The sequence below is a fragment of the Lagenorhynchus albirostris genome, chromosome 10 (genome assembly GCF_949774975.1).
Source record: "Lagenorhynchus albirostris chromosome 10, mLagAlb1.1, whole genome shotgun sequence".
In the NCBI taxonomy this organism is placed as follows: Eukaryota; Metazoa; Chordata; class Mammalia; order Artiodactyla; family Delphinidae; genus Lagenorhynchus; species Lagenorhynchus albirostris.
This window is the reverse complement of record NC_083104.1, coordinates 37,287,775-37,307,702: the sequence shown is the minus strand read 5'-3', so window position 1 is coordinate 37,307,702 and position 19,928 is coordinate 37,287,775. Positions and strand designations below refer to the sequence as shown.

The following is a 19,928-nucleotide window of genomic DNA, read 5'->3' as shown; positions in this document are numbered from 1 at the left end:
AGAGGGGCTGCCAGTGCCTGACACCATTTGTCAAAGTGAATCTAGTGAGGCAGCTAGGCAGGCAGACAGATGTCACCAGAGAGCTTCAGAGGAGCCTCCTCCAGCCACTCACTCTTGAACAGCTGTGAGGTAGGCAGAGCAGCAGGGTTGAAGGTGCCTTGTCATGCCTTCCGTACACAAAGAGAAAAACTGAGTCCTAACCTGTACCAAATATGATGTAACATGAGGTTTTAAGAAATCTGTAATTGGGGACTTCCCTGGTGGCACAGTAGTTAAAAATCCACCTGCCAATGCGGGGGACACAGGTTCGATCCCTGGTCCAGGAAGATCCCACATGTCGTGGAGCAGCTAAGCTCGTGCACCACAACTACTGAGCCTGCACTCTAGAGCCCGCGAGCCACAACTACTGAGCGCACGTGCCACAACTACTGAAGCCTGCGCGCCGAGAGCCCGTGCTCCACAACAAGAGAAGCCACTGCAATGAGAAGCCCGTGCACCGCAACAAAGAGTAGCCCCCACTCGCCGCAACTAGAGAAAGCCCATGTGCAGCAATGAAGACCCAACGCAGCCAAAACTAAATAAATTTATTTTTTTAAAAAAAAGAAAAAGGGCTTCCCTGGTGGCGCAGTGGTTGAGGGTCTGCCTGCCGATGCAGGGGACATGGGTTTGCACCTCAGTCCGGGAAGATCCCACATGCCACGGAGCGGCTGGGCCCATGAGCCATGGCCGCTGAGCCTGCGCATCCAGAGCCTGTGCTCTGCAACGGGAGAGGCCACAACAGTGAGAGGCCCGCGTACCGCAAAAAAAAAAAAAAAAAAGAAAGAAAAGAAAAGAAAAGAAAAACAGAAAGAAATGTGTAGCTGGAATGATGTTCTGCTGACACAGTTGCAAAGGAATTGCTGCCAGAGAGGCTGACAAATGCCCACTGGACACTGGGCAACGTTTAGACTGTTTCTCCCAGCTAACAAAAGTGATCCTGGGCTTCCCTGGTGGCACAGTGGTTGAGAGTCCGCCTGCCGATGCAGGGGACACGGGTTCGTGCCCCGGTCCGGGAAGATCCCACATGCCGCGGAGCGGCTAGGCCCGTGAGCCATGGCCGCTGAGCCTGTGCATCCGGAGCCTGTGCTCCACAACGGGAGAGGCCACAACAGTGAGAGGCCCGCGTACCGCAAAAAAAAAAAAAAAAAAAAAGTGACCCTACGAAAGCACACACCTGATCACCCCCTTTTCTAAATTATTTGGTGGCACCCATAGTGATACTCCTTGGCACACACCTGCAGGCATGTTCAGTCACCCTCCCACCAGTTCTCCACAAGCACCTTCCTTCTAGCTGTGCCTTTTCCTGTCTCGGCTTGTGGCCCTGGTTGTCATTGTACCCACATAGATTGCCCCCCACTCTTCTCTACTGCGCTAACCCAGGTGGACCTTCCAAGGACTCTTTTCAGGCATGGCTATTTCCAAAATCTCACCCCGCCTCCCCACTTGCATCCCTTCCTGTGTGAGGAGCCCTCCCTCCCTCAAGCTTCCTGCAGCCTTTGCCTACCTCCCACCCCGGGCTGTCACACCACAGTGCAGTTCTCCCTTCTGCTGTCCCTTACCCTTCTTGACCATCATTTCCCTTAAGGCAGAGACTTAGTGCTGTGTCCATGCCTACCACAGGGGTTCCTAGGACACGTCTGTGGGATGAGGATGCAGGGGATGGGTGGCAGCAGGCGAGGCATTGAGTGTGCTCTCCCATTTGTGGCAGAACAAAGAATATGTGTGCCGTGGCCACGACTACGAGAGGCTGGAGGCCTTCCAGCAGAGGATGCTCAGTGAGTTCCCACAGGCTGTCGCCATGCAGCACCCCAACCACCCTGATGACACCATCCTGCAGTGTGATGCCCAGTGTATCTTTTGACACTTAGTAGGGGAAGGAGGGCTGGGATCCTGGGAGGTGAGGCCCACCCAGTCAGCTACCCCTCTGCCATGTCCTTGGCCATACAGGCCAGGTTACCTGTAAGTCCTGAAGCAGAGTGTGTTCTCGTTACTGACTGACACTTAGCAGGGCACTCGTGCTTCACAGAGGGGCCGTGGCATGCCCTTAGCCATGGGGGCCTGGTCATCAGCTGAACTTCAGGGGGACCTTTATCCCTCTGGTTGGCTGCTGCCAGCACCTGAGTCCCCACCCTGCCATATGAAGGGTCTGCCTAGGCAGCCAGCAGCAATCACTGTGGACTCTTGCTGCAGGGATACTCCACTTCTGTGTCCTGCTCTACTCCCACGTGCATCTGTTGTTACCCAGAGCCTTTGCCAGCAGGACGGAGGCACAGCTCTGTGGATGGGGGCGGAGACGGGGGGTCTGAGGCACTTGGAAGTCTGAATGCAAACACTGGCCTGCCCCTCATTCCCCACACACAGCTTCCTTGAACACCTCATGACGGTTGCCATGACTGTAGCAAGCTTGTTCCAGAGAGAGGAGGGCAGGTAGACTCCCATATGTTATCTCGCCACAGAGATCCCAAAGAGTACTTTGTTAAAATGTTGTTTTGCAGTAAATACAGTTTACCCACAGTGGGCAGACCCAGGCTCTTGCAGCTTTTTCATTCTGTGGGGTGGGCACCTGCATTCTCCTGACCCCTTTCCCTTCTTTCTTAAAGGGGCACTGGAGAACACCTAGCTGTTGACATCTCACCTTGGCTGCGTGCTCAGGAGACTGACTGCTGGAGCAGGGAGAGGGGCAGTTAGGGAGATTCGGTCTGTGTTTGAGTCTGATCTGCCTCTTGAAATGCTGCTGCTGCCAGTACGGAACAGGGGCTGTGGTGTTCCTCTCTCCTTTGGGGGGATGACAGGGGTCAGCCACTCAGGTCCATCTCTCTTTCAGTCTCTCTGGGTTTCTCCTTCACTTCCTGCCCAGACTTGCAGATCTATGCAGTGACGCCCATTCCGGATTATGTGGACGTCCTGCAGATGGACAGGGTCCCAGATCGCGTCAAGAGCTTCTACCGCGTCAACAATGTGAGGAAGTTCCGGTACGACAGGCCTTTTCACAAAGGCCCCAAGGACAAGGAGAATGAATTCAAGGTGAACAAATCTAGGGAAGTGGGGGCAGTGCTTATAGCGAGGCCGGGGCAAGCCCCACATTCTCAGGAGCTCATCAGTGTCTCACCCTTCGGGCAGGCAGGGCATGGTAAAAATCACTTAATGGCCTAAACCTACCTGTGCCTTCCCTGCAGAGCCTGTGGATCGAGCGCACCACGCTGACCCTGACCCACAGCTTGCCTGGCATCTCTCGGTGGTTCGAAGTGGAGAGGAGGGAGCTGGTGAGACACATTTCAGATGGGGCTCATTTTCACAGCTGCTTCCTCAGTTCTTGCTTTGGGGGCCTTTCTCTAAGGACTGAAGAGAGAGAAAGAGTGCTTAGGCCGCCTGCCTGGCCTAGGCTGCTACAGGCAGTCCTTTGCTGGAGGCTTTGTGCACCTTCGTTCTCTCATTTAATATTCACAACACCCTTAGGCACCACGTATTTTTTTTCTCACAATTTGTGAATGCAGAAACTATTCTCTGAAGTTCAGGAAGCCAGAGACCTCTGACTTCAGAACTGGTGCTCTTCTCTGTTTACTGTACTTCTAAGTGCCTACAGATTAGAAGAGGAAATTAGAAAGGGCTCAGGGAGTCCCAACTCCACAGGAACAAGGGCGGGGAATCAGAATCACAGGTCACAGATCCCTGCTGTCAGGACTGTGATGAGGGAGGGGTTGACATTGTGCCTGGGATGACACCATTGCTGTGTGCCCCCAGGTGGAGGTGAGCCCCCTGGAGAATGCCATCCAAGTGGTTGAGAATAAGAACCAGGAGCTGCGGGCCCTGATCAGCCAGTATCAGCACAAGCAGGTGCATGGCAACATCAACCTGCTCAGCATGTGCCTGAATGGCGTCATTGACGCCGCTGTCAACGGAGGCATTGCACGCTACCAAGAGGTGAGCTGGGGTCCCAGACTAAACCCTGGCTGGGAAAGCAGTTCTCAGGCGCCTCTCCTTGAGATTCCAGCCTCTTAGGGAAGCCTTCTCAACAAGCCCTCTCCTGGCTGTGCCTCAGCTGACCAAGGATGGTCCTGGGATGAAGCTTTAAGCTCCCTGCCACTCCCTGTTTCCATTGTTCCCCCTCTCTGATGGGGCCTTTTCTTCCTTTTTATTCTCTGAACTCTGACAGATGGGTAATCCATCTGATGATGGAAGGATATTAAGTGGCCTCCAAGAGGAGCCTGAGAGCCCAGCCCTTCACGAGAAGTGAGTTGTGGGCTCGCTAAGAGACTAGTCCCCTCACCCTGGCCACCAGCCCTGCCTGCCCTACCCAAGCCAGCAAGGCTCCGTGAGGGGCTGAGACCAGCATTCAGGCTTAGATTACTTGGTCACCTTTGGTCCTTCTTAAGACACAAAAAAACACATCTGTGATTGCTGGAGGTTCAAGCAGGCCAAGCTAGAGGTACGTTGGTGTGTGTACCTGCTAGGAGGCAGCCCGGCTACCTTTCAGGAGGCTCCTTCAGACTCTTAGTAGTAGCCCTGGGAAGAGTCTTCCTGACTTGGCCTTTTCTTTCACAGGCCTTCTTTGATAAAGATTACATCACCAAGCACCCAGGAGATGCTGAGAAGATCACTCAGCTCAAGGAACTCATGCAAGAGCAGGTATGTCTTGCCAGGGTTGGAGGCCAGTGTCTAGGAGGGAAAGGCTAGGCACCACACGATAGCTGGATAGCTGCAGCACCCAAGGTCTGCTCCTTGGCTAACGGAGTAGTGTTGTCTATCACCCTACTAGGTTCATGTTCTTGGAGTCGGGCTGGCAGTTCATGAGAAGTTCGTGCACCCAGAAATGCGCCCTCTGCATAAGAAGCTGATTGATCAGTTCCAGATGATGCGGGCCAGTCTCTACCATGTAAGCTGATCCCTGTCCTGTTCCTGCTGCAGTATCACAGGTGTCACTTCCTCCAGACCTGTGCAGCAAGCCAAAGGAAGTGGGGTGGGAAGAGGGGCTGGAGAGGCGAACATGAAGGAAAAGCTGTTCCTACCCCAGGATAGCAGGAGGCAGAGGTGGGTGCTCTAGCCAGGGGAAGGACACCCAGTATCCTCTTATTCACTTCCTCCCTAAGAAGGAGTCATAGTCAAGGACAGAGAATGTCCTTGAATGCACTGTGCTGGTGAAGAGAGGTTTTCATATGAGGAGGAAAAGTTTACGGCCCACATGCAGGGATCTCTTTGGAGATATTTTTCATCCCAAGAACCTACAGAGGTAAGGCATAGCCTGAGCCAGTCTTCTCTCCTCCCTCTCCCTCCTTCCCCTCTCTTTCCCCTGCCTCTTTAACCCCCTGCCTCCTTTCCCTCCCTCTTTCTCCATCATGTCTGTTGACCCAGGCTTACATCTGAGAAAGCCTAGGCTGGGCAGTACTTTTGTACTGGCCTCTCTTAGAAGGGTCAGGCAGGTTCTGGGGCTGGCCCAGGCCCCAGAAGATCTCCCTGACTCTGACCTGCCTCCTAGGTCTCCATGGCAGGGCTTGACCCAAGAACTGATGCACACAAGCAGAAGCAGGGCCTGTATTCCGGGGCTAGTTTCCCTCCAGGGGTCTTACAGGGAATGCTGTCTGGCTGAGAGCAGGCTTCAGGTGGTATTGAGCACAAACTTCTGGTCTCTCTGTGTGTGAACTTCCCCATCACAGCAGGTGAGCCAGGCAAGCTAGAGCCTGGCCACTGGGGGAGCTCTCTAGCATGCAGGCTGTCAGGTCACTGCAGGAAAAGGCACAAAATGCTCACCCACATACCTCAGGGTCTCCAGGGCATACATGGAGGTGTCCTCTCCAGCTGCAGAAGCACATTTCAGCCTTCTGCTTGCTTTGGAAGAAGGGAGTGGAAAACCTCCTGCTTCTTCAGGGCAAGCTCAGAAACATTCCCAGTGCACCTAAGGCCCACAGATTGTGAAGGACTTCAGGAAACCTGGACAGTTGTGCTTTGTTTCCTCAGAGTCACAAATAGGGACTCAAACCAATGTGCTGTCACCCAGGAGGATTTGGGATCAAAAGTTTCTGCCAAGATGTCTACATACTTAATTATTGCAAAAATAGAACTGTACTGTTTTCTAATTACTTGCATCAGGATTTTGTGTCCTGTCTCCCCATAGACTGTGTCACAGACAACTTAACCCAGGTCACTGAGAGCTGGGCCATTTAGCAATCCAATAAAACCCAACTCCAGTTCTTATGTAAGAGGTGTCCACTGTCTGACAGATGATAATCAGCTCTTCCTCTCCTGTTTCCCAGCTCTTGTTCTACTTTTTCTATAGTGATAAATGCCTGTTAACACACTCTTGTGAACTCAGACCAACCTCAGCCTACTCCAGATGTGCTCTTAGTGGGTTGACCTAGGCCTCACAGCCTCTTCCCCAGGCTGTGGTGTGGTTAGGAGGGTGCTTTGGTCGTGAAGGGGTCACTGCCCAAAAGAAGCCAGTAGTAGTTCAGGTTCAGCCAACAGTATATGATTTTTTTTTCATTTACATTCCTGCCACCAGCCTGCTTTTCCCTCTCACCTCTTAATTACTTTTTTATTCTTAATTATTTATTATGAAGGGGCATTCGTTTCTCAACAGGAGTTTCCGGGTTTGGACAAGCTAAGTCCTGCATGTTCAGGCACCAGCACCCCACGGGGAAATGTCCTAGCATCCCATAGCCCCATGAGCCCAGAGAACATCAAGATGACCCACCGGCACAGGTATGGCTTTAGGGCTGAGGAGGGTCCCCTCCACAAAGGTAAGTCTGAATGTCAAAGATCAGAGCAAGGAAGTCCAAAATAGTGCTTGTGTGTACGCACATGCCCTCTTACCCATGTGCACAGCAAACACACAGCTCCTGCTACAGGATCTACACTCTGCATCCAGTCATCCTGGGTGACAGAGGAGTATACATGGTATTGTGGGAACACGGAGGAGGGGGCATTTGGGGTAAGTCTTGAAGGGTAAGTAGAAGTTTGCTGCGCAGAAAAGAGTTGGTGTTAGGAAGGTGATGGAGCAAGATCCGGGCAAACTCACTAACATGTGCAGACACCTCAACATATGAGCAAGCCAGTCTGCTCAGCACTACAGGGAGAGCCAAGTGGCTGGAATGCAGGATTCCAGGGCATGGAAGAGGGCCAGGACCAGCTCTGGATGGGCTCGCTTCATTCAGGCCTTTGGACTTGATCCCAGGGTGAATGAGGATCACCAGTTGGTTTTAAGGAAGAGGACAACATGGTGATGTGAACATCAAGGCGTCCCTGCTCTGCACTCAGGAGTCCTGGTCGCCAGGGCTCCACTGGGGAGACTTCAAGTCTCCAGGGCAGGAAGCCCAGGCCAGGGGATGACCCTGGAGAGGAGCCCTCACTTGGCTTTGTTTTCCAATGTGAGCAGCAAGTCAGCACAGAGGGTACTCAGCAAATAAGAAGGAATGAATGAATGGGGGGCTGCCTAGAACTGATAGAAGAGAACTGTTGGCAAGCCTGTGGCCACAGAGATGGAAGGAGGCCAGCAGATGGTTCACAGCCAGCTATTTCGATAGCTTCCCCAAACCAGGAAGATACCCTGACCTAGGAGCAGATCCTATCCGGGTGTAGGTACTGGCTCAGGTAAACACCCCATAGCAAGGAGGACCTGGGATCCTTGACCTGATTCAGCGTATCTCTCATTCCTCCTGCGACACTGGTGATGTCATCAGACTGAGTGGCCATAAACCATTTAACTCTAGGTCAAGGCTATGCCAAGCTACCGTTGGCCCTCCCAGACTAGGGGCCTCTGGTGGGGTTCAGGACTGCTGCAGGCCTCAGATGGGTATGAGCATTGGCTATGGAACCATCCAAACCAGTGATGGCTAAGGCTTGGGGATGGCTGTTTTATACACACCCATGACTCTCCCTCTCACCACCTAGCAAAATGTCTCAGCTCCAGACCTGACTCCTCCCTATCTCCCACTCTTGTTCACAGCCCCATGAACTTGATGGGGACCGGCCGCCATTCATCATCCTCTCTCTCCTCACACACATCTAGCGAAGCTGGAAACGTGGTGATGTTGGGTGACAGCTCCATGGGCGAGGCTCCTGAGGACCTGTACCATCACATGCAGGTACAAGAACTGTCCAGGGAGAATGGGCCAGGGCACCATACCTAGAGGATTCACCTCTCTGCTGGCCTGAGGACTGGCATCCCTGCCTAGTTCTCTTGTTCCTGAATTCAGAACACCCAGAGCTATGGCAAAACTGCCTTCCCTCCACACCATCCCATGTTGCACTTCCCAGGCCTTCTTTCCCAAGAAGGAAATCTAGCTTCAGTCCTGGCTACTCTTAGAGATCCCATGGGAAAGCTCCTCTGACAGATTGCCTTCCTTCCTGGCATTCCTGATGGCTAAGTCCTGCTTCCTCCATGGGCACCATCACTAGAGTCTACCCAGCAGCCCTGCTTCTTTGGGGTTATAGGTGACCCTTAGTGCTGGCCATCAGCCGGTCCTCCATCAGGGCAAGGGTACAGTATCAGACACTGGGTCTGGGCACCTCATGGCATGAAGAAGCCAACTCTGGGCCAGTCTACAATCCTGGCCATTCAGACCTCTATCCTGCTAATTTTTCTCCCTTTGCAGCTCGCGTATCCCAACCCCAGGTACCAGGGCTCAGTCACCAACGTCTCTGTTCTGTCCTCGTCCCAGGCAAGCCCTTCTTCCTCCAGCCTGAGTTCCACTCACTCAGCACCATCCCAGATGATTACCTCTGCCCCTTCCAGTGCCCGAGGTAAGGATGGCAGGGCGCTGCTTGCAGAAGGGAGAGGAGAGAGCCTCATGGGCCCCACTTGTCCTCCTCTCATCTGTGGCTATGTCTTTGAAAGTGGCCCTGTGACTTAGAGAATGCTCACCTGCGCTTTTAGTACCAAGGACTCGAGGGGTCCTACCTCCAAATCTTTTTCTCTTGCTGGCCTCAGACCCTGCTCGGAGCAGTGGTTGCAGCTATGCTGCCACCAAGGTAGCTAGCCATCGCATCCCCACCTCAGTAAGAGGACACACAGCCTAGGGGAAAGCTCAGTTCTTTTCCATTGAAGTGTTTGCAAGAATAAAGCTCAAAGTTAAGGCAAAAGTGAGTTTTGTCTTGAATAATCAAACATGATGAAAAAGTATGAAAATTAAATTTGAAGACTAAAATTAACCCTGGAAAATATTATTATAAACGGTAACAACAGCCAAAAAATCTTTGTTCAGTTGGGAAAGTGTTAATCAGGAGAGATGGCTCTGTAAAAAGCTATTAACTTTGCCAGTTATTGCTTGATTTCTTCTTCAGTTGAATAAATATTGTTCTGAGCCAGCATCTTTTTCACATTCTGATTCTAATTCCTGCAGTAAAATTTGATTCTCTGTCCTTTTAGATAGAAGCATTCACAGTGGAATGGAAATTAGCTATGGTGACTAAAATCTAGCACTTCCCAGGGTTGGCTGTGCAGAATAGTAGCAGAAGAGAGTGGTGAGCTGGTCACTGGCTGTTGCTTCCAGGCTTCAGAGGGGTGGAGTCTCTTTGTTCTTCTCATTATTATGAAGATAAACAGAAATAGCACAAATGTATGACATAGAGGGTCATTGAGGGAAAAAAAAAACCTTTTCTTTCATAGCACGCAAACCTGAAAGGCCCACAGTAGCAGTGATGGAGAGAGAGATGCAGTGGCCAACTGGGAAAAGCCTCAGCAGACAGCAGAAGGGGGGTAAGGCTGCAACAGGCAGAGTTACAGACTTTCACCTGAAGCATCCAGCCCAACCCCTCATTCCCTGTGGAGGAAACAGGTCCAGTGAGAGGAGCTTAAGGCCATCCAACCAGTTTGTGGCCAAGTTGATTTTGGAGTTTGAGTCTTTACACTTGCCAGCCATCAGTCTGATGCCCATTCCACTTCCATGATTGCCTCCCTAACATGGACCAAGGCACTCAAAAAAGGGGAGCCAGCATTTGGAAGCAGGTATTTCTAGTGTTAAAGAAGAAAAATGATCCAACAAATGGGTGCATGTTGAAGATTTGTCAGTATGTGAGGGCTGCAAACATAGAGAAGCAACAGTGATTTGTGCTATAAAGAAGGTATGTCAAAAGATGGTTTGGAGAATAAAAAGGAAGGAAACCCTGATAAGTCAGCCATGACTTCTGTAGTGGAGGTTAGCATTTGCAGTGTCTTAAGGTAATGCTCCTGAATAGAGCTGCAGAAACAGATTTTGTAATCTAATCTGTTGTGTGGGTTTTTTTCCTAACCTGAACACTCTCTAAGATATACTCAGCCATATCTAAGTCTGTAGCTGGGTATTCTTGCTGAAGTCAGATCTCTGAACCATGATTATCGATAAAAACAGAGGCAGCAAAGGATGGACATTTTAACTCACTTCACTCTGACATTGCTCAGACACTTCCCCTAGGCAGTGCCTGGTACTCGGTGCCCTAAAGAGGACAAAGACGCCATCAGGGACCTCACAGTCTTTCTGGTACCACGTTTGTCCTTCCAGCTAACGATATACTAATCTATTCCCTCATCAAGCTTTTACGAGTGCTCAGTAAGAAGTCTGCGTTGCTCTTACACCCTCAGAGTTGAATAGAGAGAAGTTATGTTCTCCCTATTTGGAAGTGATCTCTTTTTATTTCAAATGGCTTGGTTATCAATTGCTGCATAATAAACCACCCACCAAAACTTAGCGGCTTAAAACCACAATTTATTATCATCTTGCGTGATTCTGTGGGTTAACAGGGCTCACTGAGCAATTCTCAGTTTGCAGTCTCTCATGAGCTTGCAGTCAGATGTCACTGGGGGCTGGAATCATCTCAAGACTCAACTAGGCTGGACATCCAAGATGCCTCGCTCACGTGGCTGGCAGGTGATAGTACCTGTCAGCCGGGAGCTCAGCTGGGGCTGTCAATCTGAGTTCCTACGTATGACCTCTCTCTGTAGCTTGAGCTTCTCACAGCATGCAACCGATTTTCCCCAGAGCAAGCATTCCAAGACACCCAGGCAAAAGCTGCAAGACTTCTTATTACCCAGCCTTGGAAGTCCCAGAACATCCCTTTTGCCACATTCTGTTGGTTAATCAAGTCACTAAGGCCAACCCAAATACCAGGGTGTGGAATAAGACTGCACCTCATGATGTGAGGAGTGGCATGTGCGTTTTGGGAGGGAAGGCATTGATGGTCGCCATCTCTGGAGGTAAGCTATCATGATGGTCAAACTCTAGAGTATCATATAATGAAAGGCTGATAGGAGCTCCCTCCTTTTCTGGAGTACATATGAAGTATAAAAGTGAACAAAATGGTTAAATAGAACTGGGCCCAAAGCGGGGAATCGTGATAAGAGCAGAGGCTATTAAGAAAGAGCAGGAAGTCACTTCTAGGCTACAACATCCGTGCAATCCATGTGTAGGCCCATCTGGAGAAAACCATGGGCCCAGCATGTGTCAGGCCCACATGTGAGAGAAGATACAGACTGTGACCTGGTGTCATACAGGAAGACTGATATTTTTAGATAAATGTGGGAGGTGAAGTAGTAGATGCACTGGGGTCACCGAAGAAACAGAATGGCCCACTCTGGGGTTTGTGTCTGATGTTACGGATGAGGGGAAGGCTTTCATGGAGAGTGTTCTGGAGACTCCTTTGCATTGGAGTCACTTTCCCCACTCCCAGGAGTGGTCATGTCACCAATAGCCTTCCTTGCCGTGCCCATTGACACTCTGCTGTGGTTCTTGTTGCTTTGGAAACCTTCAAGTTGAATGGCCTGCAAGGCATAGTCTAAACTCTTTACGTCCGCAGCGCCCCCTGGTGGTCAAAAGGCTGAGTGGGGCTAGGAAACATGGAGATTTTGATTGATCCTCCTTGAATAACTCAGTCATGCTGGGACTTAGCCCCCCTGGGGTTTACCAAACTACAACTGAAATAGTTCAAAAGTCCTGTGACACAAAAGCCCTTGTGGTGTTTAAATGTTTTCATGAAAAGTAGCCATCACTCTCTCCTACAATGGTATTGGCTGCCCAGGGAAGACAACAGTGGGCAGGAAGTAAGATGAAAGAGTTAGAAAATCTCGTGGTAGCACAGAGCACTCTTTTGTTTTCGCACCAGAGAGGCCTCCATAACATGGATACAAATCCTCAGCATAGCCCCTGGGGCCTGCAGGCTGCTGTCCCTCCATCCTAGCCCTGCAACATGTATCAGGATATTGAGTGTGCAGATCTGGGGTTGGCCTGGTGAGCCAGACTGTGAGCTCCATGAGGTGAGGGACCATGGCCAAGCTGAGCAAGGCGGTACACCATGTTCCAACCACATGCCTGGTGCGGGATGGGTATTAGATATGAGTTTGATGTAACTGAGTTGGTATAAAGGGGCTATGTCTCTGTGCACACCAAGCTGGGGGTACCCCTGTCCAGAGATGTGGCCAGCAGGACCCAGGGAGCATTCAGAGTTTCTTGCTGGAAAGGCACTATAGAAACCAGTGGGGTTAGGAGCCCTTTTCCTTTTTTCTTTACACAGCCATCTTTTTGAGGTTGCCTCAGAGCATAAGTTCTAAAAGGAAATATTGATGTAAGTGACAAAATCACCAAATAGTAGCAATTCAGGCCTAGTTTTTTAAAAAAGCATACTTTACTCATTCCCTTATCAGTGAAGGATATTTTTAAAACTAGGTCTTAGAGCCAGCCCTGAGGTTCTATAAACAGTATCGCTCAGACCAGCTGTGGAAGAAGTTTACTTAAATAATAATTGCCTTACTTGTTTTTAATATACTGACTTCTTCAACATATTTAAGCCTCATCTCCTTGGACTAAAATGAGTACAAGAGGCATATCTCAAGAACGCCTGGCTGCAGAAGACCTTTTTTAGTTGTACCCTGACAGTGCTTGGACGGCACACTCACAGGAAGGTTCAGAGACCCTGTTTTTCAGGGACACACAGCCTCCTGAGCTGCAGGTTCACCTCTCAGATGGAGCCTCACTAAGAAAACACCACGGAGAGGGGTTTCAACCACTTGAATCAGCCAGAGGCTGCCGAGCTGCCAGTGGGCAAGTAGGGGGCACTGGGATCCAGGTGACCCTCCCACTAGTTTGACATGGATGTGCTGGTGTTTGGCACAATTAGTGATACACGTTTGGAGGGCCTTCTAAATTATATCTTCCCAAGGGAAGCCTGCAAGTTTATTCTCACTACTTCTGTGGAAGGTCCCCTTGAGGACCATTGGTTGACAGGTTCCTGGGCCCATAGCTGTGGCCTGCATCAATGGGGACTAAGCCACACCACATCTGGTCTCCATAACAGCCCCTCAGGCCAGAGGAGGTCTCACAAGAGAAGGGCAAGAACCAAGTCAACTCAAGAGCCTGGGTTAAAGACCCACATAGCTCCATGACTCCCGAGTTCACTGAAGGGCAAGTCTTAGAAACCCTGGAGAGCCCCCTGTGTGCAGGGCCCTGGGCCCCCAGCCAGTCTGGCTGGGTCTGCAGTAGGATGGCCAGGAAGGCAGAGGCCAGGCACTGGAGGCTTGGAATCTGGGAAAAGGTGGTAGGGAGCCATCTGGGAACAGGGCCAGTGGTGTCTGGAGAAGGTAAGTGTGTAGAAACAGTGTGTCAAGTAAGAACTGTGCTGCTGTGTTATCTGAGTGTGTCTGTTTCTGTGTGATGGCTCCATTGCAAGCTGGCCTGGGCCCATTCCTGGGCCCCCTGAGAGAGCTCAGCATCCAGGCCACACCCATCTCCCAAGAGTGCTGGATGCAGAGGGCCCCTAGGGCCCCAGCTCCAGTCCCCAGCTCTCCTCATGATCTGCCTCTGAGCATGGTGAGGGCGCTGTCGGGAGTCTGCATTGCCCCAGGTTGTAGTATGTGTGCCTTGGCTGGGATGCCAGGTGCAGCCCCCGCCACCATCTAACCACCAGGCTCTGCTTCATTCCTCCTGTGCTTGCTGAGTTCATCCTCACCCCAACGGCAAGGGGACACCACCCTGGTTCCTTGGCCCCAAGGATGCCTGCCCTCTGGGCCCTCCATCTGTGGCTTGTCATCTGTGCGTGATTGTTCTCACTTGGTTACAGGCTCTCCCTCTCTGCCAGATAAGTACCGCCATGCCCGGGAAATGATGTTGCTGCTGCCCACACACCGGGATCGCCCAAGCAGTGCCATGTATCCAGCAGCCATCCTGGAGAACGGACAGGTAATGGAGCCAGCCTACTGACTGCCCTTTGCTGCAAGTGTGTTGGCCTGGGCTTCCCTCGTTGCACTTGCTAGGCTTTCTGCACTGTCCTTCGTGCCTCCCTCATTCTGCCATAAGACCCTCAGAAGGCTGCTGGGCTCCTAGATGGGAACTGCAGCGAATGTGAGGACCAGCAGTCCAGATGGAGTACAGCTGTGGGTAGAGTGGTGGCAGGGTTGGAACCACCATTGTTTGTGTGGCTCTCTATCCTTCTGGCCAGCCTCCTGGACTCCTCATCTATAAACAGTCTGGCAGAGAAAATTGGTTATTTTCTGTCCCAAGAAGGCAGTGGTGGACGTGGGTCTAGAAAATGGCCTTCTTCCCTGTGTGTGTGAAGGACATCCTCACTGGGGCAAACTCTGCCTCTTTCATCCATCCATCCATCCATCCATCCACCTGAAGCCCCTCTCTACCCGCTGGGACTACTCTCCACACCATTTGCACAGCTCTCCAAATATCCTATATGGGGCCCTTGAACAAGAAGCTGCAGGGATTAGCTCCTTCCCCTCCTATCCAGTCTTCCCTGCCCTTTTGTCAGGGTCCATGAAAGTCACCTCCAAACAACTGTTACCTAGTCCCAGAGTGCCAGGACTTTCCCAGCAGTACCTCTCTGTGCCTGGTCAGCCCTGCCAGGTGGAAGGAGCAGGTCTGCCTGGCAGCTGCCCATCAGAACAGTAGGTCCTGTCTGTGACTTTGGGCTTGAGTGCTTCCCTTTCCCTACCCTCAGTGCTCACATGGGCCTGTGCATGTGGGGCATCTCCAGGAGACTAAACCTGCCAGTGCTCAGGGGTGAAAGGGGTCCCTAAATCCTTTCTACCAGTGGGTCTCCTTGGCAGGACAGAAGGATACAGTTAGATACCCTCGGGTGCCTGTGTCCTTTTTCTTGGCCATGTACAGGACAACCTGGAGCCCAGGGAGACACTGGAGGGTGGACCCTCAAACACTGCACATGGCAGGACTCAGAGCCAGATAGCGTGGATAGTTTTCCAGCTGGCCTGATGTTCTCAACACATCTCAAGCATGAGCTGTACCACTGCTTTGATTTTTCCATCTGATCCTGGAATATCCTGGCTCCCGTGGCCCACAACACTGCCCCCAAGGTGTAACTGGTTGTTTTCACTCTTTGATGTTTTTCTCCTTCCCTCAGCTGCCAAACTTCCAGCGGGCCCTGTTCCAGCAAGTGGTTGGAGCCTGCAAACCCTGCAGTGATCCCAATCTGTCTGTGGCTGAAAAAGGTATAATTCCCTTTCCCAGGTGGCCTCATCCCATGTTTATCCCCATCCTGAGCGTCTGACTCTTGTCCCTGAGCACCAGCTGGCCAAGGCTGAGCCACACTGTAACGCCCAGGCCAGTCTATCTGTCCAGAGTCCTGACCAGTTCCTGTGTTCACTATTTAACCCACGTCTGGCTTGATGCTAAGGTTTGGATCCTGTTTGTTTGTATCTCTCCCTCCCCAGGGCCCACCCTCTGAGAAGCCCCGGCTGCCACCTGCCCTGAGCCCACCTTTACGAAAACTTGGGCTGCCGTATGCAAATGGTGGGCAGCCACTCCCCGGGGCTCCTCCCGACCAGCCCCAGAATTCAGCAGGCCCTGTGGCCCCTTTGGTCCCTCTCAACTTGGGCCCACGGGGACCTCTCCTTGTTGCTCAGAACAGGCCTGTGGCCAAGCATGTACCCCAGAATAATGGGAAGGACAGGCCATGGCAAAGTGAGTTTCCCAGAGACAGTCCTGTCCAAGGGACTTCAGTTCCTCCTATAGCCGCTCTGGCCTGCAGCTGCTGTGAGTCCATTTTTTACACATTGCAAGTCCAACAACTATACTATGAGACTAGGCAATACTTAGAACAGAGGCTGTTTATAGATAGTGGAGTTTTACCCTATGTTCTGCTCTAGCAAGCTGAAGGAAGAACCAGACTTGGACCCATATGACCCCGGCCCAAACATGGAGACCTGAGTTCATTTAACATAGAACAGTACCTGTGTGGGGACTATGCTAAGCCTACCTGCCACACAGAACCGGCCCATGTCAGCCCGCTCCCTGTAGGTTCCCCTCCCCTCTCCTCCATCTTTTGGAGTTTAGGGCACACTTAGTCCCCAGCAATACAACCTGCTGTCCCATCAGAACATGTCCCTCCAAAGCTGTTGTCATGTCATCATTGCACCTCTTCACCAAGTACTGTCTGCTGTTCTCACTGTCATTGTTCCTCCCTTGCTCATCATGGAGGATATGCCTCTCTGTCCTCTTTAAGGAGACCACGCACGGGGCCCATGACCTCAGTGCCTGGTAGGCATCGGCACCGGGTACTCAACCACAAAGGGCATGGAGATTCTGGCTGAAGATGCCTTCCTAGCCTCAAGGTTGCACATCCCTAAAACATGCGGCTTACCTGGACCCCTGCACCTGTGCCCCAAAACAGAGTGCCCTTTTGGCCTTGAGGGCCAGAATCCACAGTGGCTTCTCTTTACCTGAGTTGTGGAGCAATCACAGATCTAGCCAAAAGCACAGGTGGGCTCAGAGCTCAATTGGGTGCTGGCGGCCAGACCAGGACCTTAACGCCAACTGGACCCAGAAGAGCTTCAGGCTTCAGACCAAGCTGCAGCAAGAAGCTGGATATGCCCACCTCCCAGGTGTGGGAAGGAAAGAGGGTTGTCTCAGAACAAAGGCTGAGCCCAGAGCAAGCCCATTTAAGCCACAAAGCCAGTGCTCAGTGTGTAGCAAACTAGACATTTGCCTAGGGGGAACACATAGGCCAGAGTAATAACTCCCTAAGTCTCTACCTGGATCCTCCAGGGCAGGAACTGTGCATACTTGTCACCATTCTCTTGTCATCGGGATCTTGAGTCCCATGAGAACTCCACTTCTCACTTACATGTGTCTCTCTTTGCCAGGCAGTGACTCCCAGACCAGGCAAGCCTGCCCTCGAGGCTGTGGGCTGTGCACAGGGGACCTCAGGCCAGTGGTGGCCCATAACAGAGAGAGAGAGAAATGACCAGGACACAGTGGGGATTGCCCCTCTTCTCCTAGGATAGGTCTGTGCATCTTAGATTTTCCACTAACCCCAACGCACTTGTGCTGTATGGCACAAGTTCACTGGTCTCAGTGGTCACCAACAGCAGGCTACAGGGCGAGCTTGATGATTTCTGGTTCACACAGAGGGGCTCAGGCAGGTACCCTTTGTACACCATTGCAGCCTTGCCAGCTTTCTTCCCTCATAGCGTTCCTACCTGCAAGATCCTTTGGGCCCTTGTGGGTAAACTTTTGCAGTCCCACAGTTCTTCCGGGGTCTAGATGTGCACATGAGATCTTGGGCTGTCAGAGCCCCTTTGGGGAAGCTGCCCAGACCCACCTCCAAGCTTCTTATTCAGTGAGGTTTGGTGGCTTTTTATGGAGATGGAACTTCTCCTTTTCGGGAGAGGGAGGCTTAGTGCTGAGGACCAGGAAGCTTATGCTGCGTCTTGAGGAAAGCCTACATGAGAATAGGCCTGTTCAGTTCTTAGGGTGGCTCAGGCTCTCTGAGGAGGCCTTCTGGTGGAATCCACCTGGTGTTCACCAGAGTCAGAATCCTTTCCTCCCTTCAGTGGACAGTTGAGTGTCTGTCTACCCAATCACTGCCACGCCCTCCCTTCTGCCACCAGCCGTCAGCCATCCCATGAGACTGAGCCATGCTCCTCAGAGCTGAAGCTGTTGAGGTCATTGAGTTCTACCCTGTGTTCTGCTGCAAGCCCACAGCAGTTCTTGACCAGTGAGGAGGACTAGGGTGGACATCACCCATCACCTTATCCCTGGACCACCCGGGGCCCAACCCCTCCTGGCCACATCCTCCTCAACGGCTAAGCTCTAGCTCCTTCCCTCCCAGAGCCTCTCAGGTCCCATTAGGCCCTGGCATTCCCCACTCAGGACCTGGAGTGGGAAGAACCCAGACCCCAGCCTTGTCAGGCTCACTTTAGCTATAACTGCCTCAGAACAAAGCCAGTGGGTAGGCCGCTTCTCTCTCTAGGAGAGCCCAAAAGGGAATTGGTGCCTGTCTGGCTTTGTCAGAGAAAGGGCGTATTTCTTGTCAGTGTTATTTGTTCTCCAGGAGGAGTTGGCCAGTAGCATTCACATGCCCCCCTCCTGCTCCTGAGACCCCAAGGTCCAGCCATTCCTTCTCTCCTCTCCCCTCCTACAAAGTCACTCACCCCAGCTGTGGCTGAAGGGCCAGTATTCTGGCACTGGACTTCTTCCTTACCATAGGTGGACACCCTGTGTTTTCCCTTTGTCCAGGGCCCACTCTACCCTGCATCCATAGCATGTGGGTGCCAGGAACTGGGCCTCTCTACATGCCCCAAAGCACCCATGGGCTCCACAGCCCTCCCTCCTCTCTGGAAGCAGTGGTCCCTGCTGGACCTGGGCCATGACTCATGGGCTTTAGACTCTCCTCCAGCAGGCACAGTGAATACCAGTCCTTACCTAGAAAACCCCTGTGCCTCCCAAGCCCAGCCAGTGGGCACAGAAGCAACAGGGATGGGCAAAGCTTGTACTTACCACAGGCTCTTTGTGGGGCCAGCTTGGGGGCAGGACCCACTCCCTGGCCGTGCACCAGCTGTGGACGGAGGCAGTCTCTGCTGCCCGTCCATCCTGCTCCCTGCTTTTCCCATTGGGCCAGGGCTATGGGAGATCCCTGAATCCTGACCTTGGTAAGACTCTCCATAGGTGCGCGCTCGCACTCTCTCTCTCTCTCTCTCTCTCTCTCTCTCTCTCTCTTTTTGCAGTCCCATCAGCCTGTTTGACTCTCCTCTTCTCACCTCTTCTGTTGTCTCTTCTCCTCCTGGCAAGTCCTGGAGGCTGCAGACGCTCACTCCTTGCTGCACTTTCTCTCCGCTTACCGTATCCTGAGTACTCTTCAGACACCAGTTCACTCTGTTGCTATCCTCTTAAGTGGCTTCTGTCCTGACCACGGTCCCCTGTGGGCCACAGTGTCTTGCTTGGCCAGTGTTTTGTGTCTTAGGAGCTGGCGTGCCACTCCCACGTGTGCTGAGTACATAGTATGCACCTGCAGAAGCCATAGGCTGTAGAACAGGCTTCTCTCAGAGGGTGGCTCAAGAAGTAACCTCCCTTCATGCCATCTGTTTTCACCCTTCAGCGGTGCCAGCAGCCCCCAGCAGCTGGAGCCTGGATAGCGGAGCCCGAGAGGCCCAGCCCTTCCTGTCTGCCCACACGGGGTGCATCCTGGCCCCCCCAGTGCCTCCCCGAAGCCTGCTGCATGGTAAGAAGACTTCCAGCGGGTCCCCCAGATAGTCCCCAGTCTCAGATTCTACTCACGGGCAAGGGCAACAGCCCTCCAGGCTGAGAAGATGAGCCGACTCCGCCAAGGAAAAAACATCTCCACCGCAGGAAGGATCCTGCTGGGTTTTGGGGTCAGTGAGGTTTCCAAGCACAGCAGGTGAGCTCAGTGAGGCCTTTCCAACCATGGAGGCTGAAGACATCAGAACTGACCATGCCAAGCATGATACTCACCAGCCTGTCGTCGCCAAGCAGCAGGCTGAGAGCTGCCACTGTCTGCAGTCTGTTGTTCCATGGGCTCTGATGCACTCGACCTTCTTGACCTCCTATGTGGCATGGGTGTCTTTACTCCAGCAGCTTGTGTTTTGGAGAACTTCAGTGAAAAGAGAGGTTTTCCTGTGGCCTTCAATGCTGAGGGGTTGCAGGAAACTCACATCTGTCCAGTTGGCC

General features: G+C 52.2%; 1 protein-coding gene and 1 long non-coding RNA gene across 2 annotated transcripts in view; one reads left to right on the top strand and one right to left on the bottom strand.

Moving 5' to 3' along the window:
• Positions 1–19,928, top strand: part of DOCK3 (dedicator of cytokinesis 3) — a 412,216-nt gene that overhangs the window by 388,353 nt on the left and 3,935 nt on the right. Inside the window, exons 41-51 of the mRNA XM_060161726.1 lie at positions 1,748–1,889; positions 2,897–3,063; positions 3,216–3,302; positions 3,781–3,960; positions 4,582–4,665; positions 4,796–4,912; positions 6,614–6,735; positions 7,979–8,117; positions 8,628–8,775; positions 14,059–14,177; positions 15,364–15,451. Coding sequence (XP_060017709.1) covers positions 1,748–1,889; positions 2,897–3,063; positions 3,216–3,302; positions 3,781–3,960; positions 4,582–4,665; positions 4,796–4,912; positions 6,614–6,735; positions 7,979–8,117; positions 8,628–8,775; positions 14,059–14,177; positions 15,364–15,451 — 1,393 coding nt within the window. The remainder of the gene's footprint in view (positions 1–1,747; positions 1,890–2,896; positions 3,064–3,215; positions 3,303–3,780; positions 3,961–4,581; positions 4,666–4,795; positions 4,913–6,613; positions 6,736–7,978; positions 8,118–8,627; positions 8,776–14,058; positions 14,178–15,363; positions 15,452–19,928) is intronic.
• LOC132526969 (uncharacterized) lies at positions 637–19,912 on the bottom strand. The gene is made up of 3 exons (XR_009542782.1): positions 19,713–19,912; positions 3,199–3,378; positions 637–757 (listed from the first exon to the last, which is right to left on the bottom strand). It is a non-coding gene; the product is annotated as an uncharacterized LOC132526969 (long non-coding RNA).